The 20,346-nt window shown below is 42.2% G+C and overlaps 1 protein-coding gene across 6 annotated transcripts in view; it reads right to left on the reverse strand.

The window, feature by feature from the left end:
• Positions 1-2,995: 2,995 nt before the first annotated feature.
• clcn2a (chloride channel, voltage-sensitive 2a) overlaps positions 2,996-20,346 on the reverse strand; it is a 94,761-nt gene continuing 77,410 nt past the window's right edge. For 4 of the 6 annotated variants that reach the window (XM_061798559.1, XM_061798558.1, XM_061798556.1 and 1 more), the window contains exons 16-25: positions 19,612-19,825; positions 18,308-18,441; positions 17,041-17,267; positions 14,958-15,069; positions 14,829-14,875; positions 13,946-14,008; positions 9,905-9,943; positions 7,447-7,551; positions 7,281-7,367; positions 2,996-5,865 (exon numbers count right to left, since the gene is read on the reverse strand). In XM_061798559.1, the coding sequence (XP_061654543.1) occupies positions 5,356-5,865; positions 7,281-7,367; positions 7,447-7,551; positions 9,905-9,943; positions 13,946-14,008; positions 14,829-14,875; positions 14,958-15,069; positions 17,041-17,267; positions 18,308-18,441; positions 19,612-19,825 (1,538 nt within the window). In that variant the 3' untranslated portion in view covers positions 2,996-5,355. The remainder of the gene's footprint in view (positions 5,866-7,280; positions 7,368-7,446; positions 7,552-9,904; positions 9,944-13,945; positions 14,009-14,828; positions 14,876-14,957; positions 15,070-17,040; positions 17,268-18,307; positions 18,442-19,611; positions 19,826-20,346) is intronic. The other 2 variants (XM_061798557.1, XM_061798555.1) reach the window with 1 other exon arrangement.

Raw genomic sequence — 20,346 nt, forward strand, 5'->3', positions numbered from 1 at the left:
GACCAACTTCCTGTTAAATTCGAGGCACTGGTCCTTGAGACGTTTTTGTGCGAACTGTTATGATACATATGTCCACCCAATTTAATGAATTTTTGGCAAACCGGCATCACGGGCTATTTTTTCCCCTAACCTTCCAGGGGGTGCTACTGAGTGAGTTTTGAGGCACCATGATCGGGACCACTAAAATGCACACGATTTTGCCAAAACTGGTGTGCTTTCAGCAGGCACGTGCACAGACATTTTTGGGGGCAGGTGCTCAAGCCCCCCCCCCCCACCCCAAAAAGGGTACCCTTTGCCAAATTTATTCATAAAATTAAGAAAAAAGCAGGAGTATATATTTAACTAATATATTTATTTCCTTTAACACAATCAACACAGTCAATATTACAATTATTAACAAAGGAGGTGACTATTAACAAACATCAGGTTTTTGTGATATACAAAAATGAGATAAAAATAAATAATTCATAAAATACGCTTTTAGTTAACCTGTAATCTGTACAACTCAATTGAAAAAAAATAGAGAGGGGAAGTAACAAACAACTGAGATAACATGGTTACACAAATGCACACACCCTCTTATAAATGGAGACGTGGCTGTGTTCAAACGCATGTTAAATGGGGCTCAGCTCATACCTGCCACCATTTAAAGTGCCAATGATGAACCCCAAATTAATGAAGGTGTCAGCATATTTAGAATTCTTCCAAAGACTCAAATAAATGGCACTCAAATATCAAAAGGGCTGCAGCAAAAAGGGCACTGTTTTTCATTAAGAGCAAAAGGGCAGGTGCTTGAGCACCACTCGGCGTCTATGTGTGCACGTGCCTGACTTTCGGGTATGTTGAGGTCCCGCAAAGGAGATGCATTCATCAGAAGAATACAAATAAACTGGGACCCCACCCTGGTGCTTGCACACTAATAAAAAAAAAAAAACTAACATATTACGGGCAAAAAAAAAAAAAAAAGACAGACAACCATATTTTTTCCCAAGGTGCTTTTTCTTGAAACCAAAATCAGTTGCTCATGTACAAAAACATATTTCATGTTCTCTGAAAAGTAACAATGGCTGTTTGACTCTGAATGCATCATGGCTCTATTTACACTTGCATGTATGTTCATATATGTACATAAGCATGTACAGGCCATATAAAGGGAGATAGTGTACTACAGACTTATTGCTGAACTAGAAACGCTGCAAACCAGCCTACATTGAACTCTGTGCGTTTTCTCTTATAGGCCGAGCACTACGTCACATTCGCCGATGCAAACAGAGGATCGTCGCACACATTTACAGACATTTTACAGAAGAGCCCAACAACAACAAAAAAATGGCTCGAAAAGTTAAAGAGACGCACACTTGCATCCATATTTGACAGACATAGACTCACAATTTGCTCTACGACAACATGTGTGCTTCTAAGTTACATGTCATTACTGCATTCAAGGCCAGGCTGGATTATATTTGTATATTCTTGGTCATATCATGTAATATAATAGCATATCATATACTCGTGTGCATGTTGCCATATGTTTGTGTGGCGATACAGTGGCAGTTTATACGGTTGTTACTGTACCTGTATATGTTGTTGCCCTTATAAAAGCCACCAGAGGCTTCCAATCTAAAGCCATCGTGGTATTTACTGTGTGCTTCATGCGTATTCGGAGCCCTGTACCTGTACTTATACCTGTAGTTCTCTGCCCAGCCTGGTGGACCTTTGGAAGCTGCCTTTGTTGTCAGTAATAATAAGAGACAGAGAGACGGTGGGGATTTTGTCGAGGAGGCTGACAAGAACGAAGGAGTATTAGAAATACACTGAAAAGAAAAAAATATGCAAAGATATTAACCTCACGGTCTTACTAGAATACAGAATATAGAATAGTTTGAGAAAAAAAAGTAGTCTATTTTTTAAGATTAACGTCATAATATTACAAGAATAAAGTATGTTTTTGAGAAAAATATTTTGGAGCATAGTCGTAATAATATGAGAATAAAGTTGGATATACTGCAAGACATCTTTATGAGATAAATCATACATGTTTTAGATTAGTCGTAATATTATGAGAATAAAGTTGTGTATATCACAAGTATCTTTTGGAGAGAAAAAGTAGAACATTTTTGCAATTTTTCTTTTCTTTTCGGTGTGGTTCTAATACTTGTTCAAAGCAGACAAACATAACAAAAAAATTAGTAACGTTGTCACAGACAGTAAAATTCACCCAAAACATGAAACAATGCAGGCTGGGTGAATTTGCTAAATTCCCTTTACTGCATTATTACTGTGTGATTATTGCATATCTGGTGATGAATGAGCCAACACCACTTTACAAATATACTGTATACATACTGTATTATATATATGCTATAGAATAGAACCTCATACATCATACATGAGCCCATTATGGGGAATAGGTAGTTAACATCTGTGCTTTCCTCTCGATTTGGTCGCATGTGACTCATTTGTCTGTACAGAATGAATCAACGCACAAGTAGATATTTAAAGATGAGAGCTGGTGATTCTACAATCATTCATAATTCAACATGCACCACCTTCGGTGTCCATAAACACATCAAAGACACATGGGTTGACGATGGGGATGATTATACCCATAATCCATAGCAAGAAATACGGTAACCAAGGAATATTGTGACCTGACTGGAATATATTAAAACATTCATGTCATGATTTAAAGCAGGCGTGGGGAACCTCTTTTAAATCAGGGGCCTTAATAAAGTCATGGTAAATTTATGAAAAAAAATATGATGCAAGGTTGTTAACTCATTATAATAAAATACAATTTCAAGTTGCATAAATGTCAATAACTTTTGTGAAACTTTATGAAATTTACATCAAGAGCATCCATCCATCCATTTTCTGAACGGCTTCTCCTCACACGGGTCGCGGGAGTGCTGGAGCCTATCCCAGCTATCATCGGGCAGGAGGCGGGGTACACCCTGAACTGGTCGCCAGCCAATCGCAGGGCACATACAAACAAACAACCTACGGGCAATTTAGAGTCTTCAATCAACCTAGCATGCATGTTTTTGGGATGTGGGAGGAAACCGGAGTACCCGGAGAAAACCCACGCAGGCACGGGGAGAACATGCAAACTCCACACAGACGGGGCCGGGGATTGAACCCGGGTCCTCATAACTGTGAGGACTAACCAGTCGTCCACCGTGCTGCCTACATCAAGAGCATTTGTACAAAAATACATATATACAGGTGCATTATCATAAATTTGAATATGGTGGGAAATTATCTATTTTAGTAGTACAATTCAACACAAAGTGCAACTTATGACTTAAAACCAGTTATTTTAAATATTATAGCTTAAGGCAAATGGAAATTAACCAAAATTCACCATCTCAAGGAATTAGAACGTGATGTTCAAATCAAAACTTTTTTTTAATATAGATTTTTAGATGGGAAAATATTTTTCAAAAGCAAATCCCCAAGTATTTATTGAGTTTCACTTTTTGAGTGAAACTATTGAAAAAAAAACAACAACTTTTCTACCATATTCTGATTTAGTGAGATGCATCTGTATATTGTGAGCATTCGTGGGTTAAATATTGTACCACGTCGGTTCCCCACCCCTACTTTACCGTAATGAAAAACCACGTAGACATGAGGTATTGCCGTACAATCAAATGTGTGTGATCGGGCAAAGTCAACCTATGAAGTAGAATATGCTGCCCTCTATTAGTCTGGGGTGCAGATAAGGCTGGCACTTTGATTGGATTGGCAAAATCAGTAGTTCTCAAACTGGAGTTCAGGGATACCCGGTGGTCTGCAAGGCATAACTAAAAAATTACCATGCCGAATTATTTTTTTTAAAGCGAATAACTACATATGGGGAATGGCATGCTAATAAAGATAAACCAATGACTTGGGCCAATTAAAAGCTCTGATATGACTGCAATGTCCATCCATCCATTTTCTGAGCCGCTTCTCCTCACTAGGGTCGCGGGCGTGCTGGAGCCTATCCCAGCTGTCATCGGGCAGGAGGCAGGGTACACCCTGAACTGGTTGCCAGCCAATCGCAGGGCACATACAAACAAACAACCAACCATTCGCACTCACATTCACACCTACGGGCAATTTAGAGTCTCCAATTAATGCATGTTTTTGGGATGTGGGAGGAAACCGGAGTGCCCGGAGAAAACCCACACAGGCACGGGGAGAACATGCAAACTCCACACAGGCGGGACCGGGGATTGAACCCGGGTCATCAGAACTGTGAGGCTGACGCTCTAACCAGTCGTGCCGCCTGACTGCAATGTATTATCACAAAAATCTGCAATCCCTGCATCATTTCAAGAGTGGGTGAGGCAAAATATTTATGGCTTGGAAGCATCTACCTCGGGTCAAAATCGTCGAACGCGGATAAATGATTTTTTTCTGTCTCGGCGCAATGCATTGTTTTCCCGTGAGCATCATTCAACTACTTTACAAGATGCATAGTGGGATAGACTGAGTGCACTATATCGACCAGTGATTCTCAAAGTGTGGTATGTGTAGTGGTACACGGCTCTCTCTAGTGGCAGGCAAAAAATAAATAAAAATTTTGGAAAAAGAAAACAAATATAACTCCCTAAACTACAGTTCAGTTGTATTTAACTTCAATAGTTTGCTTTCAAACATTTATTTAGGTACAATTGATCTTTTATTTGCAATACAGTGGTGTCTTGAAATACGAGTTTAATTCATTCCGCGCTCATGCTTGCAACGCAAATCATTGCTGCCCATTGAAACAAATGGAAATGCCATTAAGCCGTTCTGCCCCCCAAAAACAATTTAAAAAGTCATCAAGTGTTTTTTAATGAGGAAATTTGCACTATAATATTGTACTTTGGAAAAATATATTGAAATGACAATTGAATAGAATGTCAAGAATTTGACAGTTTGCGCATCACGAGTAATTCATTGCAGCTCCTTTTGTTGTGTGAGACTTGGCCACCGGGAGACAGTATAATACAGTCATACTGACTCAGTAAACTGCAGTAATAATCGTTTTTTGCAGAGGATAAAGAATGTGCCTGTGAGTATTGTTTATGAGTATATGCATGTGGCTGACAGTAATACGAAATGTACTTTTTAGGAATAAAAACTGTTTTGTTTTTGATGAATTGCAATGTTTGTCACTTGGTCTCAAAAGTTTAAGAACCACTGATGTCGGGATAACTTGAACACATTTGAAGAACCCTAAAAAATGGCAAACCGACTATTTAGGATGTTAAATAGTGGATAGGGAGTGATTCCCAACATAGCCAAACTGCTGCTTAAACAAGGCAGTATTTAAATGGAACTATGGTATTGTAGGTATACAAATGGATGCAATGTCAACATTTATCACTCCGATTGGGTGTTAGCGAATGGTCTCGCCCCTTCGGATTCTGATAGGTCCCCGCTAAGAGGCGGACTCCTGCTTGCTTGCTCCACTTGGTCTGGCTCAGAAGTTTGGCCCGGCGGTGGCTCAAAGTCACAAACCAGCTCGGACTCCTCAGTGTGGGAGGGGCTGCAGTCAAAGGTAAACTCCGATTGGTCCTCGGCGAACGACGGGCTCTCCTGGAGCTCCGACAAAGGGTGCGACGCCTCGCCTGGGCCGGCTTCGAACCGCAAGCCGGTCTGGTCCGACACGTCGACGGGCATCTCCTGGTACGCCACGTCCGGCTGGTCGTCCACCTGGTCCGGCGGGTTTGGTTCCCGCGGCAACGAGAGCCCCCGGTGGCGGATGCACAGCTTGTGGAGCTCCGTTACTTCGGAGATGCTGCTGGTGTTGCCGCTGTCACGGAAACTGGCCAAAGGGGGGCGCACCTTCACGCCGGTCACCGTCACTGAGCCCTCGATGGCCTTACGGAGCTGGACATGCGGGGACCAGGGGCATCAGTGACAAGAAAACATGGCTGAAGTACACACATACCGATAAGCAGGTCACTTTTGAGCCTGATTACCTCTCTTGCAATCAGAGTCATCAAAGACCCTGTTATTGGACGTCTGTAAAAGATTATCCTGAGTGATTATCCTGCGATTTGGAGAGTGTTAAGAATGATTTTTTTCTCCCTATTTTCTGGGAAAAATGTTTGGGATTGACAATTATAAATGTTAGGAGAGATATATACATACTGATAATCGAGCAAAATTTTAGCATTTTCACCACTTCTTATCTAAGTCAGCAAAGGCCTGATTATCAGATGTCTCTAAAACCTTATCCTGAGCGATTATCCTGTGGTGCGGGGTGTATTAATAGTGATTTTTTTCATTCCCAATCAGCTTACAAAACAGACGGGGCAGACAATCGCTAATGTTAAACCTGTTCAATATTTACAATCACAAATTCTTGTGTGTGGTCAATGAGGTGTGTGTGTGTGTATGGAGTTGGAACAATAACCAGTAACAATAACCATACATACTGATAATCAGTTACTTTTTTTACCCAATCCAGAAGTCAGCAAAGGCCCGATTATCGGATGTCTCTAAAACTTAATCTTGAGCGATCATCCTGTGGTGTGGAGTGTGTTAGAGATTTTTTTTTCGACTTATAGGGAGTCTTATGTCAACAAAGCCGTGTATGAGCGCATCGTTCGCGAGTACCGTGCACGCCAAGTGTTCCGCCCGCAGAACCGGTATAGGCTGCAGCATTGATTTGTGACTTTGCTGTTGTGCCGTGTGCGGTTCGACCAACAATTATTGTTAAGCAGCAGACAAGCCCTAAGTGGGTCGTCTCCGTCCCGCTACCCCCACACCAGTTGTGAACCAAAATGTGCAAAGCTGATAGATCTTTTCAGTGGAGGACGGATCCAGCAGCACGACTACGGATGGGCACAGTGGGAAAAAGGCAAAATATTAGACCTAGCAGACCATGCATTTGTTATGCAAATAATTTAGTATACAAAATTGTCAAATACTTTCGTCCTTATGTATTGCAAGCGTCATTGATTCTTGTTGTTTCCCACCAATCAGAAAATGATCACGTCTCTGTGACCTGACTTTGTGATTCTTTGTTTCTGCACACCGGGGGCCTTTACATTTAAATTCCTGGGCTGAATTTTGGGTCCAGTACGTCCCTGCCATCAATTGTAAAGGTTCGGTGGGATACACACATACTGAAAAGTGGGCCGGATTTGGAGCACTTTCAACCCTTCCAGTCAAACCCAGCAAAGTCCAATTATTGGATGTCTCTAAAAGATAATCCTGTGATGTGGGGTGTGATAAGAGTGCGTGTTTTTCCTATTAAGATGTTAAAAATCGTTATGGGTGTAAAGACAAACGCAAACCTCTTTGAGAGAGACGACACCAACCAGACGGCCCATGCTGGTCACGTAGGCGTGATCCAGACCCAGCAGGGAGAAGATGGTGTGGGTCTGCGGGGACATAAGAAAGAAAGAAGGATGTTAACAACAGCAGAAGCTCAGTCGTGAGCACAACGTGGGGTGGTTGCACCTTATGCAGGGAGGTTTGCTCCACTAACTGGAATGGAGCTGGGTCAATCTTGGAGTTCTTAAAATCCAGCGGCTGGTCTAGCTGCTGTTCCTCCCACTCGGCAACCTAAGACAAGAGAGATGGACATAATACTAATACTACGACTACAGGGTTTCTAAGGTTTTTCCCAGCACATACAATTTAATGCTTTTTAATGCTGTTGTCAACTTATGAAAAATTTAATGCCCACATCCTACTACATATAAATATATACATACACACACAACCCCAATTCCAATGAAGTTGGGATGTTGTGTTAAACATAAATAAAAGCAGAATAAAATGATTTTCAAATCATGTTCAACCTATATTTAATTGAATACACTACAAAGACAAGATATTTTATGTTCAAACTGACAAACTTGGTTGTTTTTAGCAAATAATCATTAACTTGGAATTTTATGGCTGCAACAGGTTCCAAAAAAGCTGAGACAGGTGGCAAAAAACACTGATAAAGTTGAGGAATGCTCATCAAACACCTGTTTGGAACATCCCACAGGTGAACAGGCTAATTGGGAACAGGTGGGTGCCAATATTGGGTATAGAAGGAGCTTCCCTGAATTCCTCAGTCATTCATAAGCAAAGATGGGATTTAGGGATTTCATCATCTGCGGTCCATAATATCATCAAAAGGTTAAGAGAATCTGGAGAAATCATTGCATGTAAGGCCGAAAACCAACAGTGAATGCCCGTGACCTTCGCTCCCTCAGGCGCCACTGCATCAAAAACCGACATCAATATGTAAAGGATATCACCACATGGGCTCAGGAACACTTCAGAAAACCAACGTCAGTAAATACAGTTCGGCGCTACATCCGTAAGTGCAACTTGAAACTCTACTATGCAAAGCAAAAGCCATTTATCAACAACACCCAGAAACGCCGCCGGCTTCTCTAAGATGGACGGATGCAAAGTGAAAAAGTGTTCTGTGGTCCGACGAGTCCACATTTAAAATTCATCCATCCATCCATCCATTTTCTGAGCCGCTTCTCTTCACTATGGTCGCGGGTGTGCTGGAGCCTATCCCAGCTATCATCGGGCAGGAGGCGGGGTACAAACGATTCACGCACACATTCATACCTAAGGGAAATTTTGAGTCTTCAATCAACCTACCTTGCATGTTTTTGGGATGTGGGAGGAAACCGGATATATGCACATCTGCCTCACAGTTCTGAGGACCGGGGTTCAAATCCCGGCCCCGCCTGTGTGGAGTTTGTATGCTGTCCCCGTGCCTGTGTGGGTTTTCTCTGGGCACTCCGGTTTCCTCCCACATCCCAAAAAAATGCAGGGTAGGTTAATTGAAGACTGTAAATTGCCCGTAGGTATGACTGTGAGTGCGAATGGTTGTTTGTTTCTATGTGCCCTGTGATTGGCTGGCGACCAGTTCAGGGTGTACCCCGCCTCTCACCCGGAGATAGCTGGGATAGGCTCCACCATGCCCGCGACCCTTGTGAGGATAAGCGTAACGGAAGATGAATGAATGAATGGTTCAAACTCTCATCAAACATCAACACAAAGGGTCCTGCTTTGTTAACTGCAGAAATCTGTTTTTAAAATACCTCAGAGATACTATCTGATGCCTGAGTGGTGTTGCACTGCAGTGCACCTTTGCGTTCAAAGTCGCATGTGAGCCAAATACTGCTCGTAGGTCGCTGGTCTTCCCCAGTGTCTGTAGCGACATTGCTGGGGGCGGTCACTGCGGTTGTAGCAGTAGCAGCAGCTGTCATAGTGGTGGTGGCGACAACAGAAGTTGCGATGTTTGTCACGGCAAATAAATTCGGCACAGTTAACTGCCGCCTGCCTTTATTCGCCGACTTGTGATTAGCTGATAGGATGTGCAATTTCACAGCGTTGACGCCCATTGTGAAAAGTTTGGAAGTCTTTTTGCAAACGCTGCAGAACGCCTCTCCGGGTTTACCGGCGACGTTTCTTTAACCAGGTTTTGAAAAATTCCTCAGTCAGCCACTTCAGCTGAAATTTGCATTTCCCCTTTTTTTTCCCAACATATTCATTTTCGCACTTTCGACACAGCATGAGCTTGTTCACAGGACGCAGCAGTCCAAACTTTTGGTGTTTTGACTTTGTGCACCGGCCGTAGACCAAAGTCAATTGAACAGTTTTGCCTGTCAATCGATACACTGTACTTTTAATCAAAATGTAAATGTTTATAGAATCAAAATAAATCGTGAATCACAATGTTTGTCCATCAATTGGATTACATTTTTTTTTAACGCCTCTGGACATTGTATTTAATGCTTTTCAATTCCATTTAAGGCCCTAATTTTTCACAAAATCCATTTGACTTAATGTTTTTTAATGACCCGTGGAAACCCTGTCCTACTACTAAGACTATTACTACTACTATGACTAATACTACTTTAGCGCCTTTATTCTTCTGTGTTTGATTGTCAGGTCTCACCTCAGTTGGGCTCATACAATCTTCTACATCAGTTGAATCCTGTTGAGACAAAATATATTTACATACACAAACACTAATAATAATAATAAGAAACAGAACTACAAAAAAAAATGATGCTGGACTGAAATGCTGTGGAACTAATTAAAATGGAAGAAATGTTGCATGTGGGAAAAAATAAAGTGACATTAATTGATAGAGGTGTCCATGAATTTAGGAATTTTAGTATGGTAATAGAAAATGTGAGTGGACTCTGACTCGCAATTCCTCATCAGATGCCGGTAACGCGTTACTAAGTACAAGTAAAGTACACGTTACTTCAGAATTTGACCATTTTGAGTAACGAGCAAAGTAACGCATTACTTTCTCCGGGAGAGTAATCAGACAAGTTACTTTTTCAAACCAGCAATACTTACTTTTGAGTCATCAATGTCTCTCAGTAAGTATTGATTTGTGGCTGCTGGAGACTTGAGAAATTGCAGTCCAGCCAGTGAATAACATTTAACCATTCACCCACACTATTGATTTGGGAGGTGATTGTTATTACTATATTTGTTATTTTCCTTTGTAAAAAGTGTATTTGATTGTTGTTACTTTTTTATTTACACATTAAGAATGCAGTTTTACTGTCGTGTTAAGCGCGCAATGCATTCTGGGTTATTTATTGATACCGAAATGCGTGGTCATAAATCGTCATACAATAAGGACAGACTCACGGAAGGACTTATAATACTTCCATCCATCCATCCATCCATTTATCCTCACAAGGGTCGCGGGAGTGCTGGAGCCCATGGCAGGTATCATCGGGCAGGAGGCGGGGTACACCCTGAGCTGGTTGCCAGCCAATCGCAGGGCACACATAAACAAGCAACCATTCGCACTCACCTTCACACCTACGGGCAATTTAGAGACTTCAATTAACCTACCATGCATGTTTTTGGGATGTGGGAGGAAATCACTTTCACGTTTACGTATACGAACTCACAAACGCACACACACACAGTTGCCTTCATGGACCACATTCGGCATCCATCTATCAATAAACTAAGATTAGAGAAGTTTAGTGAGAATGGTGTGCTTACGTTTCGGTACTTACTGTACTGTGTTGTCATGTCAAGTCTGCACTAAGTTGCTGATTTAATTTGGCTTCAACTACACTAATATTTAAGTTATTGATTCATATTGATGACATCATTCTACAACTTGTGTGGCGGACACTACCAAGTAATGGGTACGGTTTAGCTAATGCTTTTTTTTTTGTACTGCGGATAAGTGATATTCCTGCCACTTGGCAGCTGCTGGAAGTTACTAAAGTTACTTTTTTCTAACTTTTGAAATCAAGTAATCAGTAAAGTAATAAAGTTACTTTTAAGCTCAAGTAATCGGTAATGTAAATAAGTTACTTTTTCAAGGTAACTGTGGCAACACTGTTGCTCATACAGTTAGAACCTTCATTTCATAACCAGTAGCTTTAGGTACAAGTCAGTTTGCCTTTTCTTTTTTATTTATTTTTTTGGGGGGCAAATTTTTGCCCCAGTTTTGGTACATCTGCTCCGTTTTCGTACAGTTGGGAAAAAAAAAAAAAAAAAAAGACGAGGATAACCTTTAATCTTCCCTCTTCCCCTTATGTCGTCTTTCATCAGCCATAAAGAGATGTCAAAGAAAATTTTCATTAATCATATATATTTTCACATTGTTTTCTGTGTGTTAAACTATAGTTATTCTTGATAAAATGCATTTTCTGTCAATATTATGGGCAGAGGTGGGTAGGAACGCACTATTTACTCTGTTACATTGACTCAAGCAATATTTTGTATAACATGTACTTGTCAGAGTAGTGTTAATGGATCATACTTTTGAGTATTTATGTTAAGTACTTTTACTCCACTACAATGATCTACATGCTGCTCACTACTTGTATTTGTCAATAATGGCGTGCGCGATCTATTTTTTAGACTTTAATTTTCGACTTCTACCACAGCGCCGTTGCACCAATCCAACGTAACCACAGTGATGTTTGACTCAAGTTCATCACTCAAACAACACAAGTCACATGTCTGCACATCTTCTATTGGGCTTCGCGGGCCAATCCGTGACTCATATTGGAAAAGAGAGAAGAAAGAAGAAAAAGCCATTCAACTTGTGTTTACGTTTCAGACTATAAAGATCAACAGGTTTATCATGCAGTACAGCCTTGTAACTCCCCAAACTTGGATTATTCAGCCTACTTCAAACTTGAGAAAACATCTTGCGGCGAGTTGCAGATGTTTTTGTTTTGGCTGTGCGTATGGCAACGCTATCTTTATTTTATGGTCATAAATTAACTGTAAAACATGCATCTTTGCCATGGTGTAATCTCTCTCGCTCGAGTATATACTATAGTTGAAGTGCAAGTACCATTAGTAATCAGATCTAGTAAAAAGCCTATACTTTAACAATAAATCTGGTCAACAAACAGCTTCTTCATTCAGCCATTCTAGTTAATAAAGCAAATGTTTCTGAAAGGCCCTATGCATGTGTTGTTTTTTTGGCACTTCAAAATTAAAATGGTGGCACGCGTGTGTGGACTTCCATTGAACATGAGTTTGAATGTGATCTGTTACTCCTGAACATAGCCACATCCCATTTATAAGAGGGATTGCGTCCTCGTGCAACCAGATTTATTTTAATTTATTTTATTTAAACTTTAACCAGCGGCACGGTGGACGACTGGTTAGAGCGTCAGCCTCACAGTTCTGAGGACCCGGGTTCAACCCCCGGCCCCGCCTGTGTGGAGTTTGCATGTTCTCCCCGTGCCTGCGTGGGTTTTCTCCGGGCACTCCGGTTTCCTCCCACATCCCCACAACATGCATGAATTGGAGACTCTAAATTGCCCGTAGGCATGACTGTGAGTGCGAATGGTTGTTTGTTTGTATGTGCCCTGCGATTGGCTGGCAACCAGTTCAGGGTGTACCCCGCCTCCTGCCCGATGACAGCTGGGATAGGCTCCAGCACGCCCGCGACCCTAGTGAGGAGAAGCGGCTCAGAAAATGGATGGATGGATAAACTTTAACCAGGTAAAAGACCTGTTTAAACAGAACATCTCTTTTTGCAATGGTAACCAGGACAAGAAAGTCAACCCAAACCCAAAGTCCAAGTCAATCACATAAATTTAGTTTATTTTCACCTCTCTTCTCAAAAAGAAAAAAATAAATAAATAAATCGAGTTGTACATATTCTAGGTCACATTAATGGTTTATTTTGTTCTAAATTATTTTACTTTACAAAAACCTGGCCTTTAAACAGGGGTGTGTAGACGTTTTATATCCACTGCAACTCTGTTCATGTTTTTGTAATCTCTGCCTGGTGACCCTATTGTGCCATTTAACAAGTGGAAACAAAATAATATAAGACCATTTCTTGGAGCTGAATTGGCCTTAATTCACCCCCAATAATTGGAATTTCCACATGCATATTTATTTATTTTTTAAATTTCTTATTTTATTTGACATTCATGCTCTGATTTAAAAAGTACATAAATCAGAAGTTACTCAGTCAGTACGAGTCGTTTTTTTTACACTGAATACTTTCTGACTCAAGTCATTATTGAGGAGTACTTTTTACTTTTGTTGAGTCATTATTCTAACGTAACAATACTCTTACTTGAGAACAATATTTGGCTACAATACCCCCCTCTGATTATGAGTGTCTGGAAAAGGTTCACATTATATTGTATGGGAAACACTGCTTCAGTTGTAATCAGACTTTTTGTAACGGATTAATCACAAAAACGGACATTCCACGGTATGTGTGAGGGGGAATACTTGTTTGTCTATCTTTACTCTGCGATTGGCTGGCAACCAGTTTAGGGTGTACCCCACTTCTTGTCCAAAGTCACCCAGGGTTAATTGAAGACTCAATTGTCAGATTGATGTAAATATGAGTGTGGATGGTTGGTTGTCTATATGTGCCCTGCATTTGGCGACCCCAAATACTTGGGTCCAGTACTCGCTACGTGTGTGTCGTAAGGCAACAGTTACCAGGCAAAAGACAAGACACACTTACCGCCATGGAGATCCTCACACGTTTGGCCTTCCTTCTTTCAGACGGGACCGACTCAGATGGACTCTTCTCACCGGGAGGGGTGAAACGAGAGCACAATAAAACAAAAACTAAATATAGGTACACAAAAACACAGACCATGACAAAGAGGCTTCTGGACAAGACAATGGGTTGCAATTGTTAAGTTCAAAATATTTACTGTATAAGTAGCTCACAGGTTGAAAATTCCATGAGCTTGTTCCAGCTCCACGTGAAAAGGATGAAAATAGCTACTAAATATGACTTTGCAAAGAAGATATTAGTTAAAACAGTTATTTTTTATTTTAAGTTTAGTTGATATTCGGCGGCACGGTGACCGACTGGTTAGAGCGTCAGCCTCATAGTTCTGAGGACTGGGGTTCCCCCCTGTGTGGAGTTTGCATGTTCTCCCCGTGCCTGTGTGTTTTGACTCCGGGCACTCCGGTTTCCTCCCACATCCCAAAAACATGCATGGTAGGTTAATTGAAAACTCTAAATTGCCTGTAGGTGTGAATGTGAGTGCGGATGCTTGTTTGTTTGTATGTGCCCTGCGATTGGCTGGCAACCAGTTCAGGGTGTACCCCACCTCCTGCCCGATGGATGACTTCACTACTGCTTGAATCAGAGACTAAAGCACACTCTGATCTATGTACAAATTCAGATTACGTTGCCAGCGTTGGAATGGAACGCTGTCGTAAACCGAGCACACCCTGTACATGTATCTTATGTTTCCATATCTGATGCTGATTGGACAGAATGAGTTGAAAGACACCAAAATGTTATCCTATTTAAGAAAATGTGCAAAAAGTGAAGCACTAAATACTTTCCGAACACACTAAGTCACACTGTTCAACTCTTCAGGTCTCACCTCTAACAGCTCCTTGTCTTGGTCAGCACAGGACAGTGTCTGAGAGCCTTGGGGGGAGAAAAAAAAACACATTCAGATTTTCAGATCCCAAAAGGATTGGAATCACGCAGCGCCTCAGCAATGACGTACTGTCGGGCGTGTCGGCGTTGCTGACGGCCGACACGCTTTTCAGCGCCGATTTAAGAGGAAGCTGAATGTTGGAGCCCACCCGGCTGAAGGAAGAGGACTCCTCTGTGGAGATCTGGATGGAAGATACATTAACAAAAGAGAGCCGCAGACACGCACAAAAAAGGAAATGCATACAAAGGATCACATGCACGGGAACCAAGGAGACAGCACAAGTAAGGGCACAGACGACAAGAGACACACAAGACAAGCGTGTTAATGTCAATTGAAAGGATATTTGAACAGTTTACAATAGGGATGAAACGGTTCAAAGCACAGTGGTGTCTTGAGTTTAATTCCTTCCACGACCACGCTCATAATGCAAAACATTCTTATCTCAAATCATCTTTCGCGATTGAAATATAAGGGTAAATAAAACAACCCAATGTGTTTTTAATATAAAAAAATAGCAATAGCACTTTATAAGTAATTTATAAAAACACAGCAACGGCATAATTAAATAGAATGTAAACCAATAAAACAGTTTTTGCCACAGTTTTTGCTTGAATTCAGTGGACATTGTGCTGCTCCGTCTGGTGATAAAACCTTGTTATACAGTACCTTGAAACCAGTTGCCACAGAAAGAAGAAATAGAGCTGAAGTCTTGAATCAGGAGCATCGTTTGGCGGGGCTTAGTCCCTGATCCAAATTTAGAAATTTTCCCCAAAAACATTTTTGTCGACAGGGGGTGTGGGGGGGAGTTTGGATTCTTTATTTTCAGTAATTATCTATCCATCCATCCATTTTCTGAGCCGCTTCTCCTCACTAGGGTCGCGGGCGTGCTGGAGCCTATCCCAGCTATCATCGGGCAGGAGGCGGAGTACACCCTGAACCGGTTGCCAGCCAATCGCAGGGAACATACAAACAAACAACCACACACCTACGGGCAATTTAGAGTCTCCAATGCATGCATGTTTTTGGGATGTGGGAGGAAACCGGAGTGCCCGGAGAAAACCCACACAGGCACGGGGAGAAATTCCAAACTCCACACAGGCGGGGTTTGGGTTGACTTTCTTGTCCTGGTTACCATTGCAAAAAGAGATGTTCTGTTTAAACAGGTCTTTTACCTGGTTAAAGTTTATCCATCCATCCATTTTCTGAGCCGCTTCTCCTCACTAGGGTCGCGGGCGTGCTGGAGCCTATCCCAGCTGTCATCGGGCAGGAGGCGGGGTACACCCTGAACTGGTTGCCAGCCAATCGCAGGGCACATACAAACAAACAACCATTCGCACTCACAGTCATGCCTATGGGCAATTTAGAGTCTCCAATTCATGCATGTTGTGGGGATGTGGGAGGAAACCGGAGTGCCCGGAGAAAACCCACGCAGGCACGGGGAGAACATGCAAACTCCACACAGGCGGGGCCGGGGGTTGAACCCGGGTCCTCAGAACTGTGAGGCTGACGCTCTAACCAGTCGGCCACCGTGCCGCCTTCAGTAATTATGTTATTTATATTTTGTGTATATAGGCCCCTCTAAACATTTAGAGAGGCTTAAGAGGCATTTTAGGGTGGTTGAGAAACAACAAAATTTTGGGGGGAGCTTAAAACATTTTTAGGGGACCCCGCCCCAAAATAGTCTTAGCGACGCCACTGTCTTGAATCTTAGATTAGCTTCCTTGCCAAACACAAGGTAATTTTTGTGTGTGCTTATAAGAAGACAGTAGTATCGTTCACTATAATTTGTTCTGATCTTGGAACTAATATTGTGTTAATTTGCTTAGACTTAGTTTTATGACTGCACACGCTGTCTAATGGTGCAATTAAAGTGAATCACCTGTTCGAGGTACACCTGCACCGATAATTGTGATTATTTTGCACATCATAATAATATGAACTTTTCCACACTGTTTCGTCTGTACTTTACATCCAAAGCACTTACCACCACGGTGTTGCACAAGCTCCATCTGTGCCTTTACCTCCTGTTACATGCATCCCACATGCTGGGACTTAAGTCTAAGCGCTACTTCCCAACTCGAGCAAGGAGTCAGGCCCCGTCCCGGTTGGACCCGCCCTCACTCTCGGGCCCCCGCCCCGGACGCCTCCACACCTCTTGGGTGCTCACCAGGAAGCGAACCCCTTGATGAGCATTGCTGTTGCGTGGAGAAGTGGGGGCGCTGTCGCTGGTGAGGCTGGTGAGGCTGGTCAGGTTGTCGTTGGCGTCGCTGTCCAGGACCAGCTGGCGCAGATGGGTCAGGCGGCGCTGGCGGCTCAGCTGCAGTGAGAGCAAAGACTGGAGCTGAAGCTTCTCGATGGAGCCCAGGAGGATCATGGAGTCTAGAGCGGGAAGTGGACGGAAATTGGCGAGGGGATGTCACATGTGCTTGCATAACATTAACACTTAACAGATCTGGATAAGAATGGAGAAGTACGCTACTGTTCAAATGTTTGGGGTCACTAAAAATTAAATTTTTAAAGAAAAGCTATGTTTTTTTTCAGTCACGTATTGTTGAAGTTACTGTAGAAGAAGGGTTTGGTAAGAGAATATGCAATATCTCAACATTATTGTTTATTATTATTAAAACTTTGAATTTGGGTACAGATTTGAGCAAAAATCACGGAAGTTGACAAGCATGATTTGCTTTCGCGGGCCACGTAAAATGATGTGGCGGGACGCATCTGGCCCGCGGGCCTTGCGTTTGACACCTTTGTGCGAAAGAGTTCCACCATTTACCCAAGCCGGAAGGAAGTGCTTTCAACTCTTTTGCTGAATGCGGATGTTTGTGGCGCATATACACTATTAATCAGAAAGACAGTCAAGACATTGTTAAAAAGCAGTGCTTTTCTTTCAAAAATAAGAACATTTCTAAGTGACCCTCAAACTTTTCAATGGTAGTGGAAGTTGTCATGGTCTGTGTTTTTGTGTACTTATATTTAGTTTATGCAAAATATTTTTTAAGAGTACAGTGAGGTTTGGACTATAAGCCGCAACCTTTTCCCCCAAGGGCTTTAACGATGTGGTTTATTTTTTGATTTTCTCGATCCCAGTAGTGTCACATGAACTCACCAGTCATTTTTATGTATCATAATTTTTTCTACCAGCTCCATCTTGAAGGATGTTTACGTTTTGAAACAAATCCACACACACTGAAGAATTTGGCTCAGTATTCATATCTGGTCTGCTCAAGCATCACGCCCCAAAACGTGACATATTATTTTTATTCCGCGCAATTTGTTGTCAAAATACTATTTGTATTTTGATAACTTCGGGTATATACAAAAGCATGTCCCAGACATTATGAAAACACCTGGAAACTGTTCTAAATAGTGAAAAACAATTACATAACATGTCTTCTTTAGAAGACATCCTGCCCTACCTCGAGATTCTACCAAGGCGAGCGTCTTGAGCTGACCGGTCACCAGCATCTCCTGCAGCTCCCGATAGGACGAGGTGAGCGTGATGAAGCGTACGTCCCGCACCATGATGTCCTCCACGCGGATATTATACTTCCTACAACATGGAGGGTAAGCAACGAGGCCAATGCGAAGCAATGAAAAAGTCTGCTAAAAATAGAGTTATATGGGATTTTAATATAGTGGACTATATAGTTAACTTAAAAGGTCCATTAAAAAGCCCTATATAGTGATTCGGGAGTGGAGAATGAGTGAATAATTCCGAACGCAACGACTGCGTTCATTCTACACAGCGGTCATCGAATCAGTCCTGCGTTCTTCCATCACAGTCTGGTTTCGTGCTGCTACAAAAAAGGACAAACTCCGACTGCAACGGACAATCAAAACTGCTGAAAGGATTGTCGGTACCCCCCTACCCACCATTGAGGACTTCCACGCTGCCAGAACTAAGACAAGGGCGTCCAAAATCCTCTCGGACCCTCCGCACCCCGGTCACCAGCTCTTCCAGCTCCTTCCTTCAGGTAGGCGCTACCGATCAATGCAAACTAGAACTAGTAGACATTCCAACAGCTTCTTCCCTCTTGCGATCAACTTCTTAAACACCTGACCTACAATTCCATTACAACATGCTGGCAATTTTTTGACTTGAGTTTGTTGTCACATTTCTGTGGGGCCAATTATGTATTACTCGTGCACTGACTGGAGTTGTCTCGCCATGCTGCACTATTTGCATATACTGGCCACTCATGCCAGAGTATCATCTGCTCCATTTGCACACTGATTGAGGAGTATCTGTAAAATTTGCACAACCAACATTGTCCCAGATTATCGCGCTACTAGTCACTTTAAACTGCATACACTCCTTGAAATCTCGGCGCCCTTTGCACAATGGTCATTGCACCGGACTATCGCAATATTAGTCATTCGAACTGCTCTCAGTCCTACAGGACTCTTCATCTTTTTGCACAATTGTAAAAAAAAAAAAAAAAAAATTTACCGGCATTACCAGATAACTAGCAACCCTTTACTGCTCAGTGACTGTTTTTCTTTTTGTCAATGTCTTTCTGTCTCCAAAGTGTTCTGTAAATTGACTGTCTGTTATCGTACTAGAGCGGCTCCAACTACCGGAGACAAATTCCTTGTGTGTTTTTTGGACATACTTGGCAAATAAAGATGATTCTGATTCTGATTCAGTCCCTACTCCTGAATCACTATATAGGGCACTATATAGTGGGAAGAGAGTTTTCCCAACAGCGTAGAGACTCACTCGTGATGCCCCATGCCCAACTCCGGAAGATAGGGCAGCTTCTTGATGCGTATGATGGAGTCGTACAGCGATGGCTGGAGCGCCTGGGCCACGGCGTTGGCCAGGATCACCGCGATCATCACGGGCAGGATATGCGAGATCTGACCGGTCAGCTCAAAGACGATGACTGCGGTGGACACGGTGTGGGTGACGGCCCCGGACAGCGCTGCGGCACCTGTGCAAGGAGCGGGGAAAAATAAAGAATAAATAGCAAATAAAGTTGAAGCTTACTGTAAAATTGACACATAAAATAAAGAGAATTAAACCTTGTACTGAATATTTAAACACCAAAATGTTCTACCAAACCATGTAATTTCATCTAACAAAAGTACGCTATCTTAATGCTAACATAAAATATGAAATGCCATAGACTAGCTAATGAAATTAGCTTAGATTATAAAAAACCTTCAAACAACTGCTACTTTAAAGCCTGCAGCGCACCAAGCCACTCGGGCGAAACTGACAGAACAGTTTCGCAGAGTGCGGATGTCAGCCACTGGATTTGCTGTGAATCAAAATTTTTAATCACCTGTTCATGGCGTCGCAATGTCCCAGATGTAACAGACAATCAAAAAATGGAGATGAGCTTACGCCCCCCAAAAAATAGCTTCCATTGGAGCCTCACAACCCAATACAGGGTCGCAGTTCTTTCGTTGCAGCGCACCGGTGGATGTGCGGTCGCAAACTGTAATTTTT

This window comes from Phyllopteryx taeniolatus, chromosome 14, assembly GCF_024500385.1.
Source record: "Phyllopteryx taeniolatus isolate TA_2022b chromosome 14, UOR_Ptae_1.2, whole genome shotgun sequence".
NCBI lineage: Eukaryota > Metazoa > Chordata > Actinopteri > Syngnathiformes > Syngnathidae > Phyllopteryx > Phyllopteryx taeniolatus.